This window comes from Triticum urartu, chromosome 7A, assembly GCF_056163025.1.
Source record: "Triticum urartu cultivar PI428250 chromosome 7A, HENAU_Tu73, whole genome shotgun sequence".
Lineage (NCBI taxonomy): Eukaryota > Viridiplantae > Streptophyta > Magnoliopsida > Poales > Poaceae > Triticum > Triticum urartu.
The window spans coordinates 158,497,464-158,517,848 of record NC_141879.1 but is presented as its reverse complement, the minus strand read 5'-3'; the positions used below and the strand labels follow the sequence as shown (position 1 = coordinate 158,517,848).

The window sequence follows — 20,385 nt, the reverse complement described above, 5'->3', positions numbered from 1 at the left end:
TATGTAGGCACGGGTGGGTTGGTCGATCCCGAGTCGGTCTCTGCAGGTGGGGTCGGCGGAGCAGCAAAGAGCGGATATGGAGCCAGCTGAGAATGATCGATTCGGCTGGGTGCTCTGTTCGCGGGAAAGAAAGCGTCAACGGAAGATAAGCGTGGATACGTGATCAGCCTTCCTTTTTTAAAAACGCACACACGTAAGCTGACACCATCCCGCGTTTGAATCGGAGCATTTTCAGGATCCCGCATCAAATACGGTATAGATATATACTGCACTCGGATCGACACGGCGACCCGTCACTCGCCCGAAACTTCTACGGCCGAGAAAAGAAATTATAAAAAAAATTCATAGCATTTGAAATCCGTTTGGTATAGATTTTCTATAAAGCCAAAAATAAATAGAAAACAACAACTGACACTAGACACTGCTTAATAGGTTAATATCAAAAATGATATAAAATTACATATAAAGTATTTAAGATTGATAATATAATAGCATTAAATAATAAAAATTAGATACGTTGAAAATGTATTAGTATACGTTTGATCAAGTTAGGTGAATGTTTGGTTCTAACCATGCCTCAAGGCAAGATTCTTTATGTGATAAATAAGTCTCGCATATCATATACACAAAACGGTGTGAATAGATGCCCTGAGGCAAGCCAAAATATGACCAAGAATTTGAGTATTTCGTTAGACAAGTTTGACAAACATAGTGTGGCAAACTATAACAAAGTTAGCCACCAACCAAACATGCCCTAGGCTGAAGAGTCAGGAAGGAGGTTCGGATGAAGCTTGAAGTGTGCTATTGAATCTTGACTAAAGAGTTGGTGTCTTGGGAAAAAGGAAGGCAAATGGAAAGAGAGATGAAAATCAATTGCCCATAATAAAAATGTAAAAGATGGAGAGAGTGGGTAAAGGTGGAAGTGAGAATGAAGCTGAAACTATTGACATAAGACCAACAACTATCCCAGCAAAAAAAAAGACCAACAACTACAATATGTTGGATTGGAAAGAAAATAACTAGAGCTGTTTAGTACAACTTGGGGTTCTATTTAGGTGAATACCACCAACCATGTGTAGTTTTGGTTGAACATTTTTCTTTTGACTTGGTTTGGTTGAACATGCTCTAACTATTGCTAAACAAAGAACATGCTCCTACCAGGTCCTGCCCCAAGAGCACCCGTAAGATTTTGTTTTCTTTGCATACGTATGCACAGTGGATGCTTTCATACAATGGATGTTGGCGTGAGTTTCACCACGCGAATACTCCCATAGTACCTGGTAGTATGTAGTATGCATGCATAGTATAGTAGGATTATTTTGCTTGCAACACGTTAGTACTCCCTACATTTCTTTCTTTTTACTCCACATATAAAATTTATCTAAAGTCAAACTTTGTAAAGTTTGACCAAATTTATATGGAAAACGCTCAACGTCAACCGGCTAAAAAGAAACTTCGCGTCCGTCCCCTTCGCTGTGCAACACGTGTCCATGTGGGCCTGATACACGTCTCCACCTTCCCCTGATTTCTAAACCAACGCCCAACTGCTCTTCCCCAGTCTATTCTCTCGCATCTCTTCTCTCATGGTGCAGATTGGACGGGGCGTTGGAAGCTGGGCGCCGCTGCCGCTCACACCAGCCAACCAGTCGCCCCGCCGCTCAGATCTCTCCTGCCCTGGGCGCCGGATCTGGCCCGAGCTCGCCGAGAAAGGAGCCGGAGGAGAAGGACTTGACGACGGCTACAGGGTTCCTGGAGAGAGAGAGAGAGGGAGAGAGTGAGGGAGGGAGGGAGAGAGAGGGGGGAGAGAGGGAGGGGGAGAGAGAGAGAGGTGGGTCATGGAGAGGAGAGGCACGGCGAGGTGGAGCAGAGAAAAGGAGGAACGAGGCGCCGGAGAAAGGGCTCGCAGGTGGGCAGCGGGATCACCGGGCAGCACAGAAGCTTCGGGCGCGAGCTCTCCTGGTGTTGCGGCGCAGCGCACGGCCTCTTAGTCGGCGTTGTTGATGTCGGTGGAACCCTTACTGATGGATCCCTCCCAGCTCAACATGGCGTGTTTACGAGCCGTCGGCAGGCTATTGCCATCCGCGATGAGGCATTTGGGGGTTAAGCACTGTTCGTAGATGCTTTTGCAACGTCATCAAATGTTTCTGAAACATAGGTCTTGTTGCGATAGTCAACAATGTTTCTAAAACAAAGCTTTTGTTGGAAGGAGGGATCATGCACGGAGAGATTTGCAACGTCACCAATGTTTCCGAAACAAAGCTCTTGCTGCAATAGTCATCAATATGTTTCCGAAACAAAGCTCTTGTTTCAATAGTCACCAACTGAAACAAAGCTCTTGTTGCAATAGTCACCGACGTGTTTCTGAAACAAATGTCTCGTTGCAATAGTCAATACTCTTGTTGTAAAGAGCGATCGTACGGTGAGCAACCTAGATCGGACGGCTCGTGGGGCGGCGGATCTTCTGAGAAGATCCACCGGCCGACGCGTAGCACTTCTCAATTTATATTTAAGAAAAGCTATCAACGTCACAATACTAAAATTATACAATGAAAAATAATTTCATGATGCATCTAATGATGTTGGTTTAATATTGTGAATGTGATATTTTTTTCCTGTAAAGTTGGTCAAGCTTTATGAAATTCGACTCCAGACAAATCTTATATGTGAAATAAAAATAAACGGAGAGTATACTGAACATTTTCTCCCTCTTTTTTCTGTCCCTTTGGCAGAAAAGCTTGTGACTCTAGAGAGGAAAGAATTTAAATCGCTTAATCGCATTTCCAATTTTGAAGCTCCTTTATTTGTTTCTAAAAGTAACCACCGATATGCGCATCACTAGCCTCAACACACAACAAAAACGTGGAAAATACACGGCGTTTCCAGGACCTTGCTGCTTCTCGGTTGGATCAAAGTGGATAAAATATTTTAGCACAGCGAGGGCGAAACGGTAAAACTCCACGGTCGTACCGTCGTACTTGGTACTCCTCTACTCGGATCGACGCAGCGACCCGTCACTCGCGGGCGCTACTTAAGACCGGGACCGCGCGGCCACCAGCTCCCCCACCCCCCGCGCGCCTTCCCTTGTCGTTCCTTCCGCCTCCAACGTCGCACGCCACGGCCACCTACTACCCGCGACGACCGGGCCGGGGGTAGCAGCAGCGATGGAGGCGGCCGCGGGACTCGCGATGCAGTCGCGGGCGGTCGGGGCCGGGCGCCGGAGCGGGGCTCTCGGCGGGGACAGGCCGGCGCGGGCGGCGACCCTGCGCGTCGGAGGCCCGGCCGCCGCGCCGGCGCTGCGGGTTCGCGGGGCCAGGCCCGTCGCCCCGCTCTGCTGCGTCCAGACATCCAGAGGTCTGTCTCTCCGATTCTTTCCATTGCTCGGCATTTTTTATTAATTAATTAGTTTTCAGCTGAGTTGGATCGACGAGACTTTGGGGACGGACTGGGCCGACGCTAATATGATTCTGCCTGCCTGTAATCGTGGGGTCTCGTAATACTGAGACGGGAGTATCGACGATTTCGTATCAAGGCTGGAGGGTTGGTGGCAAAATTTGTTGATTTGGGGGGAATGAATGGCTGCTCTGATGTCGATTTGGGGTAAACCGTAAACGTGGTTACGCGTGGGCTAAACAAAGCAATGTAGTTTCAGGGTAGGTAGCTAATGCTTTATTGGTTTTGCTTGGTCGAGTAGGTGTTACTGGTGATGGTGGGGGACGGACAGAAAGCAACTATTCTCTTGTCTGATTGCGATGTATGGGAATATTCTTGCATCCTAACTGGTGGAATTTAACTTGTGTCCTAGAAGAATAAACTGATGGAGTTCAAATCAACGCGCGATAAATCTTGTTGTCGAATTTGTTCTAGTATAGGTAAGTACATGTGAAATTGTCTAATTGTGTGCGGCAACAGTGTACGGCTCCCCCTGTTCAAAAATATAAGGCGTATAAGTTTTGTCTGAAGCCAAAGTTTAATAACTTTGACCAAGTTTATTCAGCACACATTTACACTTCGTTTTAGATTTGGCTAAGTTGTTTGGTGTAGTCAATTATGCACATGTTACAGAGCTTAGTACCACACTGCATATTTTAATGATATGAACATCTTTAATATTTTCTCTTGGGCGGTTTCCTGACGAGACGCGCAGGCTGATTAGTCAAACTGACTTTTCTTTGTGACCTTTTTGTATGTAATACAGGTCATCAGAGCTTGCATAACTCAGTCGACGAAGCCCTCTTGCTAAAGGTACATACTTATACTGAAAAATTCCTGACATGAATAAAATAAGATGCTGCTTCTGGGCATCTTTTTGACAAAATTGTATTACCTTTCAGAGGAAAGCAGAAGAAGTTCAGTTTGAATTGAATGGGCGGTGTATTTACCTAGTTGGTTAGTTCTTGCACCTGCCTGTTTGCTGTTGCATACAGTTAATTTATCTTATTGCCTCTCAAACTAATAATAATGGGTTCATACTGCAGGAATGATGGGCTCCGGAAAGAGCACGGTGGGCAAGATATTAGCCGAAGTCTTGGGTTATTCATACTTTGACAGTGATAGTTTGGTAGAACAGGCAGTCGGAATGCCTTCCGTTGCTCAAATATTCAAGGTTCACAGTGAAGCATTTTTCAGAGACAGTGAGGTAAATAATCCATGAATTCTGTTAAAAATTTGATCTTCTATAGATATCATGTGTTTGTAGTAATTAGAATGGAAAGACTTGTGGACTAACGATTTCTGTGATTTTTTTACCTACTTGTTTTGCAGAGTAGTGTCTTGAGAGATTTATCCTCAATGCATCGGCTAGTTGTTGCTACTGGAGGTGGTGCTGTTATTCGGCCAGTTAACTGGTATGGGAATTACTCTGTTCTCGCCAACATCTCACTTGTAATATGTTACATTATCACGTTTTCTCCTTTAGATGAATAATGGTACTGATCTCTGTCAATTTTCCTTACTCTCAGGAGATATATGAAGAAAGGTCTGTCTATCATGTTGGATGTGCCTTTGGATGCGCTTGCGAAGCGAATTGCACAAGTTGGGACTGCTTCTCGGCCCCTTCTAGATCAGCCATCTGCTGATCCATACACAGCGGTACCTACTCTAAATTTTTGAAATAAAGCTGTCTTAGCATGCCCATCAGATAAAAATCAATAGCTGTATTATGAAACACTAAATGGGACACCAAAAAATTTACAGTAAACATCCCTGCAATTTCTCAAGTCGTTTGCATCTTGATTGGTTGCACACATATGTCTTTCTCTATGTTTGCATTGCACTAGTGAAAATGCATGACTCGTTGATTTGGTGCCTCAGGCTTTCACGAAACTCAGCCTGCTCGCTGAGCAAAGAGGGGATGCTTACGCAAACGCCGATGTGAGGGTTTCTCTTGAAGGTATGTTAGATGCCCCTAGCTTCATGGTCATAGATGGGTCTCGAGACTCCAGCCTCTCCCGAGCGAAGTTGTAATGCCCAAACAGAGAATAACACAACTAGTATTTACCTTTGCAGAGCTTGCAGCTAAAAAGGGTCATGATGATGTCTCTCAGCTAACCCCAACTGATATTGCTGTCGAGGTATTGTACTTCTCAAGTCAACTGTTCCTGTGCTTCTATTTTTGCAAAGAATTATTCATGTGCAAGTGGCATATCACGCTTTCTCCAATGCACCACCCCCTTGAAAACAATTTTCCCCTGATGTAACTTACCTGTTGTGTTTCAGGCCCTACAAAAGATTAAGAATTTTGTCACTGAGCATTCCATGGCCAGTGGCCCATTCGACGACTTATAAATTGGTGCCAGGAGACGAACGATGCAATCCTTGTAGAATTTCAGCCCCAATTTGTTTGTACCGTGTCCGTGTATCTTCATTTTTGTATCGCTCAACATCATTGATTCATTCTTTATAGTGAAAAAGGAGTTGTGCTGAAGTATGCTCTGATAAAAATAAAAGAATAGCCGATGGAGCTAATGTTAAGAGCTCCACGGTTATGAGATCATCACACTTACATTTTTCACTCAGCTGTTCTTTCAAACAGACAATTGTCAAAGTAACAGTACATTAGTGTTCAGTTGTCAAAATACCATTGCAAACAGAGTAATTGTTAAAAGTACCACTGAATGAAATCAGTTCAGCAGCTTTTCGCCATTTTTCTAACGCACCACTTGAAAGCGAAGTATCACTATAGGTTCATTTTGAGATCATGACAGGAATCAATAGTTTTGACCATGACCACAGTCCAATATCCAAGACAGTATATTTTAAGAAAAGAAAAGACATGGGTTAAAATTATGATAGTGATTTTCTGTTTGAAAAGAAAAATCCTATAGGAACCGCATGAGAGGAAATTTCCAGCGCAAGTTTTTGGACCAAAATAACATTGATTTGTGAGATGTACAAAAGAGGTACTACAAATTACGTGTATATATAATTTGATACTCCTTCCGAGTTCTTTTTTATAAGATGCTATAGACAGCCGAGCTTGAACTGTTTTGGACACTGTCTGAACGATCTAAAACGTCTTATAAAAGTGAACAGAGGGAGTATTTTAAGTCCCTCCTGTTTGTCTTTTCATACAACATACCAATATGGGTCTCTTTACGTCGGAAAATTGTAGTTTCCCATTCCATTCGACGATGTGCATCTGAAATTCAAATCATACCTTTCAGTAACTCGGAACCAGTGAGAATTTGACCTCATCATCTCGGTACTTTAAGTGTTGATAGCAGTTTGGGCATGTTTTTTCTTTTTTTGAAAATTAAGGCTAGTAATGCTGCCACATAAATTTTCAGCTCTTTGGGACGACACTTTTATTGAGAAAAGATCACCACCTCTGCAACAGAATTTTGGGCAATCGAACACCTTTGCAACGATACGACTCCCGTCATCACCATTTCGTGTATTCTACTCTTATCGCGAACTGTTAACTGACAGTCGTATGCATGAACCTGTGGGCAAGCCTGCTCGATCGAGGATTACTCTGCATGCAGCCCGTTGGTGGTTGGCCGGCCGGGACGCTCGGGGAAATGCGACGCCGACCTTCTAATCGCATGAGCACTCCAGTATGGTCAGGCCAGGATCTCGACCCAAAACCTCCCGGCCATGCCGAGACCCAAAGCAGAGAGGCCCGTGCCGCCGCCGGCCCCCCGCCGGCCCCTCGCGGCGGGCGGGCTGGGCCTGGCGGCCGCGGCGTACGTGGGCGTCGACTACCTCAGCCGCGCGTCCCCCTCGCTGCACGGGCGGCTGCAGCCGGCCATCTGGGCGGCGCTGGCGTTCGCCACCGCCGCGCGGGCGCCCTTCTACCGCCGCTGGGACGCCGAGATCCGCGCCGCCCCGTGGTTCCTCGCCGCCATGGTCCTCATGCTCGCCGCGCTGCTCTGCGAGGCCATCTCCGTCCGGTTCGTCTCCAGCGTGCTCGGCCTCCGGTGGCATAGGTCTCTGAACAAATTCTAGTTATCCTCTTCCAGATTAATTCTACAGTTATCTTTTGCAATTTGTGTGGCTAGGTCTCAGTCGACTAAGACTTAACCAAGTCTCAGCCAAATGATATAGTACGTAAGAAAAAAAAAAAGAAAAAACTGATTTTTTTTCATGAATCTCCATGCAAAATCAAAGGAAGATAGTATCGACTGAGACATAACAAAGTCTCTCAGTCGACTGAGACTTAGCAAAACTGTTTTGCAATTGCTCTGTTCTAGTCGTTGAGAGTATCTCCAATAGCGTGTTTGTTGTTTTCTTGGTAAAATTGTCCATGTCATCGATCCAATAAGTTATCATACAACTACTCTACTTCAGTACGAGCATATCTAAGATTCTAAGCTGTCCAGGAAAAACAAGATACTCCCTTCGTTCCTAAATATAAGTCTTTTTAGAGATTTCAATATGTACTACATAGGAAGCAAAATGAGTGAATTTACACTCTGAAATATGTCTATATACATCCGTATGTAGTCTATTTCCAACAAGACTTATATTTAGCAATGAAGGGCGTAGCATTTAAGTTTGCACTCTCGCTGCACTTTGGAGCTTGTGCAATGGTTGTTGCTTCAAGTTCGTCACTTTTGGATTACACATCAACTTATGACTTATCCCAATACAAATTAGGACGATTGGCTCAAGACACTATGTATTCACTGCATATTGGATAGAATTAATGGTGCTTTGGTTTGGATAGGAAATAGGATGATTTTTAAAAAAGGGAGTTATAAACTGCAATTGTTAGCTCATGCTTCATAAAACAGTGAACGCAATAGTCTGTTCATTGTAGTGAATGCACATGCATGAAAACAAGAGGCAATTTAGTTTTAATGGAAACCAAGACATGAGAATTGTAATTTGACACTAGCGGAACCTTATAAAGCTTATGTGAGTCTGCTTTTGTTCCTTCTATCCACTTTGTTTGTACATGTGATCTATTTTACCTTAGGGTCAGGTTCCATTGTCAGACTCACATAAGCTGTATATGGTTCTGTGGTTTATAACTTTCATGTAAAGAATTTCCTGCGTCTTTACTTTTAGAGAAAAGTATATTTTTCGTTTCTCAATTCTTGGCAAAGTCTAAATTTGGTCCCTTAACTCTGAAACCGAATAAGTTGCACCCTTAACTCTTTAAATCGGACATGTTTCGTCCCTTGACTCAACGAAAGCAGTTTTCAGGCTAAATCAGCGTGGTTTTGACCGGTCGGTGCGCATGTGGCAATCTTCCCCCCTCTATCATCCTATCTCCGGTCAAAATTTCGTCGAGCAATTGGCATGCGCCTGCAGCGCCACCGGCACCAGAGACGACACGGAGGCATACCTGCAGGGCAGGAGCTGCGCAGAGCGCCACGAGCAACCGGCATACTGGCAGGGCTAGAGTGGAGCTCTTCGGCAGCAGCACGAGGTACCTGTGGCAGCATGGACCTCCGGAACACCTCCATGCTAACGGGCGGCAGCGACATGCCCATCTCCACGCCCGCAATGAGTCTCTCCGCCGCCTCCGCAGACGAAGCCAGCGTGGCGCGGGTCTTCACTGCCTACTTCACGCGACTCGCCGGGGCGAGCGGTTCACCATGGTGCCATGGTCCCTACAAAGGTAAGGCTCATCTCGGGCGGACGCAGCTGGTCCTGCCGGATCCCACGTACGTGCACCGGTAGCTAGCTCGCCAGGTTCAGGCAGCGGCTACACGTATTGGTCCTGTAGATCAATTAAGCAGCTTGCTAGCGTACTTGTTAGCTTGCACGTACGCATAGCTTCTTTGATCTAGCAGGCTCAAATCCAACACACCGTGCTGCTGCGGAGGCGCTGTGGCTGGGCTCCGACGGAAGGGCTGCAAGTGCAGCCAACGAGGTGGTGGAAGTGCAGGCTCGCTGCAAGTGCTCGTCAAAATGCCTACAAGAGATAGGATGAGAAGGACGAAGGACGAAGGACATCTACTGGTCAAAACCATGTTGACTCAGCATGGATATCGCTTCTTTCAGATCAAGGGACGAAACTTGACTGGTTTGAAGAATTAAGGGTGCAACTTGTCCGGTTTTGAAGTTGAGGGACCAAATCTAGACTCTGCCCAAAGTTGAGGGACAAAAAATATACTTTTCTCTTACTTTTATTGCCTATAAGATATAGGGATGCTACCTTGGTCCTTGGCAACATCAACACTCTTGGTACACTCTTCAAAAGGTTCATTTTTCATGTATTCGAGTGTTTAGTGCAAGTGCAATACATCATACTGCATACTGCGCTTTTAGGGACATGCACATACTCTGCAGCCTTCAAAGACCTGAACTAAGACATGTTCAATAACATTAACAGATCTACTGCTCCTCTTCCCGACACTGGTCAGTGGCTTCTTCTAGCACTAAACGAGAGGCTTCCTCAAACTGTGGTTTATCTATTGAGAGCCCACATCATCACTCTACATAGTTACTTGATGTTGTTTATCATGTTGGGATTCTCGGCATTTTTTGACTGCATCAAAGGTCCTGGCCTTGGAATAGGCACAAGGTATATGTTCGCTATGGCGGTCGGGCGTTTTCTTCGGACCATAACATTTGTTTCTACGATTCTTCCATCTGCAAGGCCTTGGTGTGCTGCTGCTCGATATAAAATACCTGACCATCCTCATGCTTGGGCACAGAAGTATTATGTTCCGTATGCTTCTGATCCGCGTGCAATCCGCAGGATCATACTAGTGGATATGCCATATGGTTAGAGCATTTAACTTATGAAACTTCCTGGTGTAGCTGCTTTAATTTGGTTGACTTCTAGTAACTGTTTAGGATCATTTTTTTATTGCAGCCAGTGTTCAAAATTATACTGATCACTATAGACCTGATTGGGCACATATGAGCTTCCTAATAGACATATTGAGGCCATCTGCCGGAGAGGGCCCTTCATGGTATCATTTGGTGAATAAAGCCGGTGGTGGTTGCAATGATCTTATATATAGTGGGCACATGTTTGTTGCTGTCCTGACTGCTATGGCATGGACGGTATGTTGTGTTGTCATCTTCACAGAACTGACTTCTTTTTAATCTTTGCATGTCATGCTACAAATGATATGAAATTGACTCACCAGGATCACCCCTATGTTCAAACATTCTTATGTCACAACCAAGGAAGTGTGATACGCGCACCCTTGCTAATATGTGGTTCTGCATTAGCCTTAGAGGTGATTTCTCAATATGGGTCTTGCAGTTAAGTCCATGTAAAAGAGGCCATCGACCAGTTCCCGTTGGTCTTTCGTATGCCATTGTTGCATTTATACCATTCATTGTCTTTCCTGTAGTGTAAAAACTTTGTTGTGGTGAAGACTTCAGCTTGGTGTTATCTATCTTCCTCTCTTCAATATGAACGCCACGCTACATTCGGACAGTTTTTATGCTTAATTTTTGTGTTGTCAATTAATCCCTGTACAAATATCCATTTGTTCTAAAGGGACAGATGTCCAGCTTAATACTATATATGTCCATGTGGCACCTCGCAGGAAGCGTACGGGGGATGGATATCAGGTGGGATATGGTTTCTAGTCCTGCACAGTGCCCAGAGGGAGATACGGGAGCGTTACCATTATAGTGCCGACTGCATTGTAGCAATTTACGTTGGAATCCTCTTGTGGCGGGTCACTGGATTCATCTGGTCCATCAGGGATTCAGATCAAGCTAGAAGACTCGCCAAACTCGATGAGGTTCACAACAGATTATTTCATGCTGCAAAGGACTCGGACATCGACGAAATAAGGGGGCTGCTAAATGAAGTTGAGATGGCTGGACAGTCAAAGAGGACCTTCTCACAGGGTGTCATCTTATCCTTTGCTGCTTTTATGATTACATTCACCCTCCTGTTTGTTCTCCTTGCATTCTCACTTACTAGCAATGGATGATTGATTGGCATCCTGACTTCCATTTATTTTTTGCCAGAAGTATATTTTAGTCAGTGCTCCTGAACTTGTCGATGCTTATATGGGCTGAGAACTTGGGAATTGATACTAACAGGTAGTTTTAGAGCAGGGAACCTACTTGTTGATAAAAGCATGCAGGTTTTGCTGATAAAGGAATGATTATTTCTTGCCTTTCAGTACTTATTTTTGATGTGACAAGAATTAACAAGGTGCAGAGCATGAACTGAATACGAGAATGTGGCTCTGTAATGTATCATGCGTTCCTGTTGTGTGCATCTGTTTTTTCTTTATGTGCTTTGGGCTCTTTTCTTTCTCTATTTTTTAGAGAAAAGACACGATATATTTTAGAGATAGATGAAAACTTTATTTTAAACATGTGAAGATTTTTTTGAAGCATATTTTTAAAAATACCTTACTTAGTTTTTAAAAATGTTCACGACACATTAGAAGATGTTCGTGGAATGTAAAAGTTTGTTTGCGCAGCTTTAAAATTAATGTTTGTCCAAAAAAAATGTTTGTGATATTTAATATATATTTTTGGATTTAAACATTTAATATTTATAACATGTTTAAAAACATGTTCATGCCATTTAAAAAAGATCATGAAAATATATTAAAAAATGTACTTGTAATTTGTAAAAAAGGTTCATGACATTTAAAAAGTCCACATGTTTCAAAATATGTTCATGACTCTTTTAAAAAAAACTTTCATGAAAATGTAATTTTTTGCGGGAATTTAGAAAAGTATCACAGTTCCTTCTATATTTTTACAACACTTAAAAAAGGTTCACACTTTAAAAAATGTTCGGAAGCTGCTGGAAGCTTCCTAAAACCGTGCAAAGTGAAGCAAGATGGGCAGGCCCATCAAACACAGCGATCCCTTTTTGTGGGCGCTCGCTAGCGAAAATAATAGCAAGTGGCCCGTTAAGCGCCGAATGGTCTCGAGCTCCTTGTATATATTACTCGGCCCGACGCCACATGAGGAGCTACTTGAGCACTTGCTGGATGCTCAAAAAAAAAAAAACACTCAAGCACTTGCTGTTGACCCCGGCTGAGTGGGAGTCCAGTTCAAGAGGAAGGAGACGGCAATGGCTCCAGTAGAAGAAAAAATTGTAAGTTCAATAAGGCAATGGCCCATTGCTATAATTGTGATGACTATGGGAATTTCCCAAAGGAATGTCGTGCGAAAAAAAAATGTGCTGAAGATGAACCAAGCTTGTTCTGATTGAGCAAGAAAATGCTGCATGTCTGCTTGGTAAGTCGCATTCCCAACGAGGAGTTAATGTTGGCAGCAAGTTGTGTCACCAGCTTCGTTCTAAAAAAGTTTGTCACCGGTGGCAAAAGTTCTATGTTCTTCTCTAAGTTGCGTCCACGAGTACGTGGTTATGTGAGTTATTGTGCTAGATGTTCTCATAAAATACGCGTGTGATGAAAATCTTGTATTAGTTATGTCCAAAGTACAGTATACTTCTGCTGTTTGTTGGGTCCATGAATTCGAATTCTCAAGTTAGTTACGTCGCCAGAAAATACGGTCATGTAATAGATGTGTCTATAAGACAATATATTTCTTGTGTCCACAAGAAACTCTGCATATGTGATAATGCAATATAAGGGTCCCATCCAAGATATGCTAGAGCGAAGACGATCCGTACCTGAGATTGACATTGACAATATCAAGGGGAGATCGTTAGCATTAATATTGTCACCAGTACGCAGTACAACTTTGAAGCTCAATCTCCCTCACACACAAGTTAACTTGTATTGCTGTTATGAAACTGGCCCTATCTCATTACCACGGCAACCATCCATGCTTCCTGATGAACAGAAACCGGTTCTAGGCAACGTTGTCTTTGTTGTTGTCGCGGAACTTGGCCGGGACCATTACTTCCCCGTCGTACGTGACCTCCACTTGGAACTCCGAGTACCCTTTTCTGACATCGTGCCGGCTGAAGACGTAGTCGCAGAATTCATGCCTAGCCTTGTATTGGGCGGCCGCTATTTCTTGGTTCATGCGGAGGAAGGGATTGCTAGTGGAAAAGTCTTCGACGGGCAGGGGAGGGAGAGTGTTCCTCATGAACACCAGGTAATTCGCGCTGAACTTCCACGTCTCTGTCCTCGCAACCCTCTCTCCGCTCCACTTCCTCGTTGCCTCTTCACCCCACGTAAAGTAACCGCTGCCCTCCTTTTTCGATTCGGCGTCGGCCACAATCTTCCTCATTCTCTCTCCGCCCCACGCCATGTTCTTGCTGCCTTTCTCAATCAGTTCGGCGTCCGCCAACACCTCCTTCGCCTCGCTAGGCTTGGGGCTCGCCGCCTTCACCTCGCTAACCTCGCTGACTTTGGAGCTTGTCGGCCTCTTCTTCATCAGCATCCTCGACGCGGCGGCCGCCCCCATCGCCTTCCTCCAGTTGGGCTTGCATGAGAGAAACAAGCGATGAATCCTATTTTCGACTCTGAATAGCCTGAGCGAACAGTAACAAATTGGACAAGTCTTCTTATTCCTCGTCCGCAGCTCCTCCTTGGATCTAGCATCCTCTACCACCTCCTCCTTCTCATCGGGCCTGCTCTTCTTCGTCACCGGACCCAACAACTCCGTCTGTCTGGCCGGCCTCATCTCACGCCTCTTCATCGCGCTAGATCTGGATTGGGAGGTTGCGGCGGCGGCGGCCTTGTACCGAGAGGAAGAAAAGGAGCCAAATGGGCCTAATGGGCTGGACTACGCACAAGCCCAACTCATTACCGTAGCCAATGTTGTTGGACTGTTTTACACAGTTTAACACAGTTTAACATACTTTCTTTGCCATCTAGATATATCAAGAGATATTAGAAATTATAAATCATGACAAGAACGGGCAAGAGATGTTAGTTACCAAGTTGCACGATGAGGTTTTGTTGTCTACCTCACGCAGTTACCAAACAATGTTGCCAACATCTGAATATTTGGCTTCAAGCCGAATTTAACATCATGAACAGAGTAAGAAAAAGTATTTAGAAACATGTTGATACAAATAATTTTGAATGACTAATTCTGATAACTTCCAAAAAAAATTGTAGATCAATGAAGTGTTCAAGAGGATCTATGAATAATAATGCCTCATCACATGCCAGTATGCACACGGCCATGTTGAAACAATCATTGTCCATACACTATTAACTTTATTTTTTGATACTTCAACCCATTGGATGAGGTGTCGAGCTTTGTATCCATTCATTCCTGAAAAATGGATGGTAAGAATCATAATAATGTATACTGCTGCATTATATACTTCTAAATGTTGCTTATTACAAACAATCGCATCATCGATCGATATGATGTAGTGCACAACCCAACAAGTAATTATGTGGATATGTGAGCATGATGGGTATTGAGGTAGGTAGTTTGTCTTTGACTCCGTCGGGTGAATTATACAAGAACTCAACTTCAGAATTAGATTCATCGTCAGATTGGTAGTATATTGGACTTCCTTTTAGCTTATTCGGGTTTGATTCGACTAATATGATAGCTAATTTCCGTCGAAATTGTTTCATATCCTCCTGCAAATATAATACATTGAGATAAAATAATGAGATCATGATTAGTTATGTGGATGTTGTATAATGTCATGCAAAATTAGCTAGCTATGCATCAGGCTTGCATGCCGGCAAAATGCAACAACCAACACAAAAATAGCTATCAGTAGTAAGAAGCAAAGTCTGATTTGATCGAGCTGCAGATAGACCTACATACTTGTATACTAGTTCCTTGTATTCGTGTTTGTGTGAATCTTGTGAGAGCACATAGTAGTTCAATCATATATGTGGTCTCAAATCCTAGTTGGACTAACGAAGCCTTTCAATGATATGATATTTACACAGTTCATTGGTAGGGTATAAAAACAATGTGATTATAACAATTATGTAGATGGTTCTTGCTCTTTTTTGTCTAATCTTGCACGCGAAATGCGTGTCTAGGATGGATTCGGGCGACTATTTTTCTAAACACATGCAACTTTATTCATAGTCAAAACCGTTATAGGTACAACATTTGATTCAAAATCCAAGGTGTTACAATCTAACTCGTAATTACAAGGAAGTCTCTTGAAAACATCTTCATGGTACCTACCTTTGCAAGCCGAAAAAACCACCAAGACAGTCAAGGACTGCAATTGGACCGGAACTATGATACCGCTACTCATTCATGCTCACAAACTTGATTACTGGTAAAAGATTCTGAAACCCCCTTGAGGCAGAAATCCGAAAAGATGAGAAGCCATGAGCGATTAATGGACTTAGATTGGGGATGATACCCTAGAAGTGCAGGTCATCGAACCACAAAATCTTCACCATAATGTCGAGGAAAGATTCCAACTCTACAAAAAATCAAACCAACAAAAGCAACATGACACACTAACATAAACTCACCAGACATGAATAATTGTCTCTACGAGAACACATACCTCTATGGGTCCATGCTTACAAACATGAATCGTCTTATAACCAAGACCAAGATCAGAAAAAGCTCTCTTGGCGTTAGCGTAAAATTTTGGAAAGTTCATACCAGGAAAGCGATATTCAACAACTAAAAAGCATATTGAATGTTCTCACTAGTGCAGAATCAAGCTATTGTTCCGGTTCGTAAGGACCTTTAGTGTCGGTTCTGCAACCGGCACTAAAGGGTGGGAACTAAAGCCTCCCCCCTTTAGTGCCGGTTTGTCACAAACTGGGACCAAAGGCTCACCACGTGGCACGATCTAGCGCCCGGGGGCTGGGGGCCTTTAGTCCCGGTTGGTAAGGTTATGGGGTTTATGGGTCTATGCTTTATTTTCCTTTTAATTTTGTGTTTTCCATTAATTTTTTTCATTTCAAACATATTTTACGCTACTACATATTGTACACGTTATGCATATATATAAATAGAATTTCTCGTAGAACCGATCATATATATATATATCATCGGATTTCTCGCACGACCATTCACACACACACACACACACACACATATATATATACAATTTGGTACAATTTCTCCTACAATTTGCAGATCATTACATGGAGGCATTACAATTTGTAATGGTATTCTCCTTTTGTGATCTATGACCTGGTCGAGCAAAATCCCGCTATTTCCTCTTGGATTACTCGTACGCGATCCGTTGGTAGGAGTTGATCCCGCATCTCCGACATCTTTAAAGAAGGAGATCAATATGAATGCATTAGTTGTCATGTGTATATATATATATTAGGTAATGATATAAAAATTATGAATAGTGTTCTGGCAAACACGTACCCAAGTTTGTCTAGCATCTTTGGTCCTTTCGGATGTTATAATGCGAATGTTCTCGCAAACGTAGTATGCGCATAAATCATTCCCCGGTGCCTGCCTCATGGTCTTTACGAGAATAAAATTCAATCAGATAATAATTAATCAAGCATGATAATGGTATTGAAATTAGAATTAAAGAGGCTAGTACTACTTAATTACCTTGGGTCACATCCATTTCAGCTGTTGTTTCCATGGGCCTAGAACATCTTTGATGAACTTTTGCCAAGCCCTGCCCGCCGGCAACGAAAATGAATAAAGGAGTTATTAATTAGTTGGTATCAGGAAATGAACTAAAGAGGCCAACATAGTGCGATAATGATTGAAATTACCTGTTGACCACCCACTTCACGATTGTGTATTCATTAGTATCTTTATATAGTGAGTCTAGTACTTAAACTTTTTCCTCGTCAACTTCAATGATTAACAAGATCCAGCGAAAACTGCATGCGCACACGTTTGCATGTATAATTAAGCGGGCATGTGCATACTCATCAACTACACTTATTAACATCTAGTAAGCAAAAACGGAATTTGTAGACAAGACGATGTCACTCACTCGAAGTTGTGAGGAAATAGTATTTCTGGTTGGGTATTTAGGTGCTTCAAGAACTCTAGCAAACTTTTCTATGTATATGGTCGATCATATTCACGTGACTATGTCTCTTGATTAATGGTATTTGGGTCAATGAACCCAATGCCATAGGTCCAACTCTTTTCATTTCATACATCTTCATTCTGCATAATACCACAGAAAAGAATATAGTGAGGATAATTACAGGTAATGAACGAGCACTACTGGTAGCTAGAGACTTAAATTACAAAAACAAACCACTTACATACAATAGCAACTGACGATAAATTTGTCAAGTGCGTCTTGATTGAATAACTGAAACATTTCTTGAAACTCAACCCACAAATCTTTTGCATGGTAGTAGTGCTCTTCCTTGATTCCCACCATGAAGGACTCTCAATCGGTAGTCTTTGCTTCTCTCAAGTACCATTGATGCAATTCATACATTCTCGTTGGTAGACGCAGGATCTCCTCGGGCTTGACCAGAGGTTCGCCGCAGACAGATTTTCGTTTTAGTTCCCCCTGTTTAAACGTTTCGAAGGCCTCGATGCCCAGGAGTTGTTTTACAGTGACACCTGCCTCTTTAGCCCGCCTGCGATGATCATCGGTTATTACCAGCTGATCAGCGCCGGTACTCGCATGTGTTTGTACAATGAGCGGGCCGAGGGGATCGATGGCATCGCCTGTTCTCCCAGCTGGGGAACAATTTCCCCCCTTTTTTAACAGCTCCTTGGCTCGAGCTCGAGCTCGAAGCTTCGAGTTTTGTGCACGATAGGACTTCTTGTTTACGCGCTCATAGTCTAAGTCCCTATGCTTCACAGCCGGTTGAGCATTATCAATAAAGTGTTTTACCACTTTCTTAGGTACTTTCTCCTCTGGCAGCGGGGGCGGTTTCAGTCCAAAATGGGCCTTCAATTGGGCGTCGGTTTCCTCGTCAGTCATGTGGTAAGGAAACTTTGGAAGAGGCTTGAGGCTTGGACCAAATTTGTATTTCTTGCCCCCTGTTATACCGCTAGCCGACGTAGCTGCGGCGCCTCTCTTTCGCTGTTGCTGAGGCTGAAGGAAATATGCCCTATAGGCAATAATAAAGTTGTTATTTATATTTACTTATATCATGATAATTTTTTATTATTCATGCTAGAATTGTATTAACCGGAAACTTAGTACATGTGTGAATACATAGACAAACAGAGTGTCCCTAGTATGCCTCTACTAGACTAGCTCGTTAATCAAAGATGGTTAAGTTTCCTAGCCATAGACATGTGTTGTCATTTAATGAACGGGATCACATCATTAGAGAATGATGTGATGGACAAGACCCATCCGTTAGCTTAGCACTATGATCGTTTAGTTTATTGCTATTGCTTTCTTCATGACTTATACATGTTCCTATGACTATGAGATTATGCAACTCCTGAATATCGGAGGAACACTTAGTGTGCTATCAAACGTCACAACGTAACTGGGTGATTATAAAGATGCTCTACAGGTGTCTCCGATGGTGTTTGTTGAGTTGGCATAGATCGAGATTAGGATTTATCACTCCAATTGTCGGAGAGGTATCTCCGGGCCCTCTCGGTAATGCACATCACTATAAGCCTTGCAAGCAATGTGACTAATGAGTTAGTTGCGGGATGATGCATTACGAAACGAGTAAAGAGACTTGCCGGTAACGAGATTGAACTAGGTATGATGATACCGACGATCGAATCTCGGGCAAGTAACATACCAATGACAAAGGGAACAACGTATGTTGTTATGTGGTTTGACCGATAAAGATCTTCGTAGAATATGTAGGAGCCAATATGAGCATCCAGGTTCCACTATTGGTTATTGACCGGAGATGTGTCTCGGTCATGTCTACATAGTTCTCGAACCCTTAGGGTCCGCATGCTTAACGTTCGATGACGGTTTGTGTTATGAGTTATGTGATTTGATGTACCGAAGGTTGTTCGGAGTCCAGGATGAGATCATGGACATGATGAGGAGTCTCGAAATGGTCGAGACGTAAAGATCGATATATTGGAAGGCTATATTCAGACATCATAAAGGTTCCGAGTGATTCAGGTATTTTTCGGAGTACCGGAGAGTTACGGGAATTCGCCAGGGGAAGTAGTGGGCCTTAATGGCCCATACGGGAAAGGAGAGAAGGGCCTCAAGGGGTGACCGCGCACCCCCATTGGCAAGGCCCTCAAGGGGTGGCCGAATTGGACTAGAGAGGGGGCAGCGCCCCCTCTCTTTCCTTCTCCCTCTCCTACTCCTTCCCTTTCTCTCCTCTTGGAAAAGGAAGGGGACTCCAACTAGGATTAGGAATCCTAGTTGAACTCCCCCTATAGGCGCGCCCCTCCTAGGCCCGCCTCCTCTTCCTCCCTCCTTTATATACATGGCCAGGGGCACCCCATAGACACACAAGTTGATCTTTAGCCGCGTGTGGTGCCCCCTCCACAGTTTTCCACCTCGGTCATATTGTTGTAGTGCTTAAGTGAAGCCCTGCGTCGGTAACTTCATCATCACCGTCAACACGCCGTCGTGCTGACGAAACTCTCCCTCAGCCTCAGCTAGATCTAGAGTTATAGGGACGTCACCGACCTGAACGTGTGCAGATCGCGGAGGTGCCGTGCATTCGGTACTAGATCGGTTGGATCGCGAAGACGTTCCGCTACATCAACCGCGTTACTAAACACTTCCACTTTCGGTCTACGAGGGTACGTAGACACACTCTCCCCACTCGTTGCTATGCTTCTCCTAGATAGATCTTGGGTGATCGTAGGAATTTTTTTGAAATACTACATTACCCTACAGAGGCAGCAGAGCCCGCTGAGGCGGTGCCTGACTTGGAGGAGGAGTTGACTGACGTGGTGCCTGACTTGGAGGAGGAGGAGTCGGTTGACACGGTGCCGAACTTGGAGGAGGAGGAGTCGGCTGACGCGGTGGAGGACTTGGACGAGGAGGAGTCGGCTGACGTGGTGCCAGACTTGGAGGAGGAGGAGTCGGCTGATGCGGTGCCGGACTTGGAGGAGGAGGAGTGGGCTGACGCGGTGGCGGACTTGGAGGAGCAGGAGTCTGCTGATGCGGTGGCGGACTTGGAGGAGTGGGAGTTGTTGGGCCTCCAAGTGTAGAGGTTTGTAGGACTGTAGCAAATT

At 43.9% G+C, this 20,385-nt stretch overlaps 2 protein-coding genes across 3 annotated transcripts; both read left to right on the top strand.

The window, feature by feature from the left end:
• Positions 1–3,046: 3,046 nt before the first annotated feature.
• Positions 3,047–6,010, top strand: LOC125523163 (shikimate kinase 2, chloroplastic). The gene is made up of 9 exons (XM_048688217.2): positions 3,047–3,351; positions 4,196–4,242; positions 4,332–4,386; positions 4,476–4,636; positions 4,762–4,844; positions 4,959–5,088; positions 5,311–5,389; positions 5,506–5,570; positions 5,716–6,010. The coding sequence occupies exons 1-9, from the start codon at positions 3,162–3,164 to the stop codon at positions 5,782–5,784; spliced, it is 879 nt and encodes a 292-aa protein (XP_048544174.2). The 5' UTR covers positions 3,047–3,161; the 3' UTR covers positions 5,785–6,010.
• Positions 6,011–6,143: 133 nt separating this feature from the next.
• Positions 6,144–11,607, top strand: LOC125522156 (protein PHLOEM UNLOADING MODULATOR-like). 2 transcript variants are annotated; one of them, XM_087533363.1, is made up of 5 exons: positions 6,144–7,427; positions 9,785–10,179; positions 10,271–10,464; positions 10,551–10,643; positions 10,959–11,607. In XM_087533363.1, exons 1-5 carry the CDS (start codon positions 7,096–7,098, stop codon positions 11,352–11,354), a joined length of 1,410 nt encoding a protein of 469 aa, XP_087389489.1. In that variant the 5' UTR covers positions 6,144–7,095; the 3' UTR covers positions 11,355–11,607. The 2 variants fall into 2 exon arrangements, with proteins under 2 accessions (XP_087389489.1, XP_087389488.1); XM_087533362.1 differs by lacking the exon at positions 10,551–10,643.
• The last annotated feature ends 8,778 nt before the right edge of the window (positions 11,608–20,385 follow it).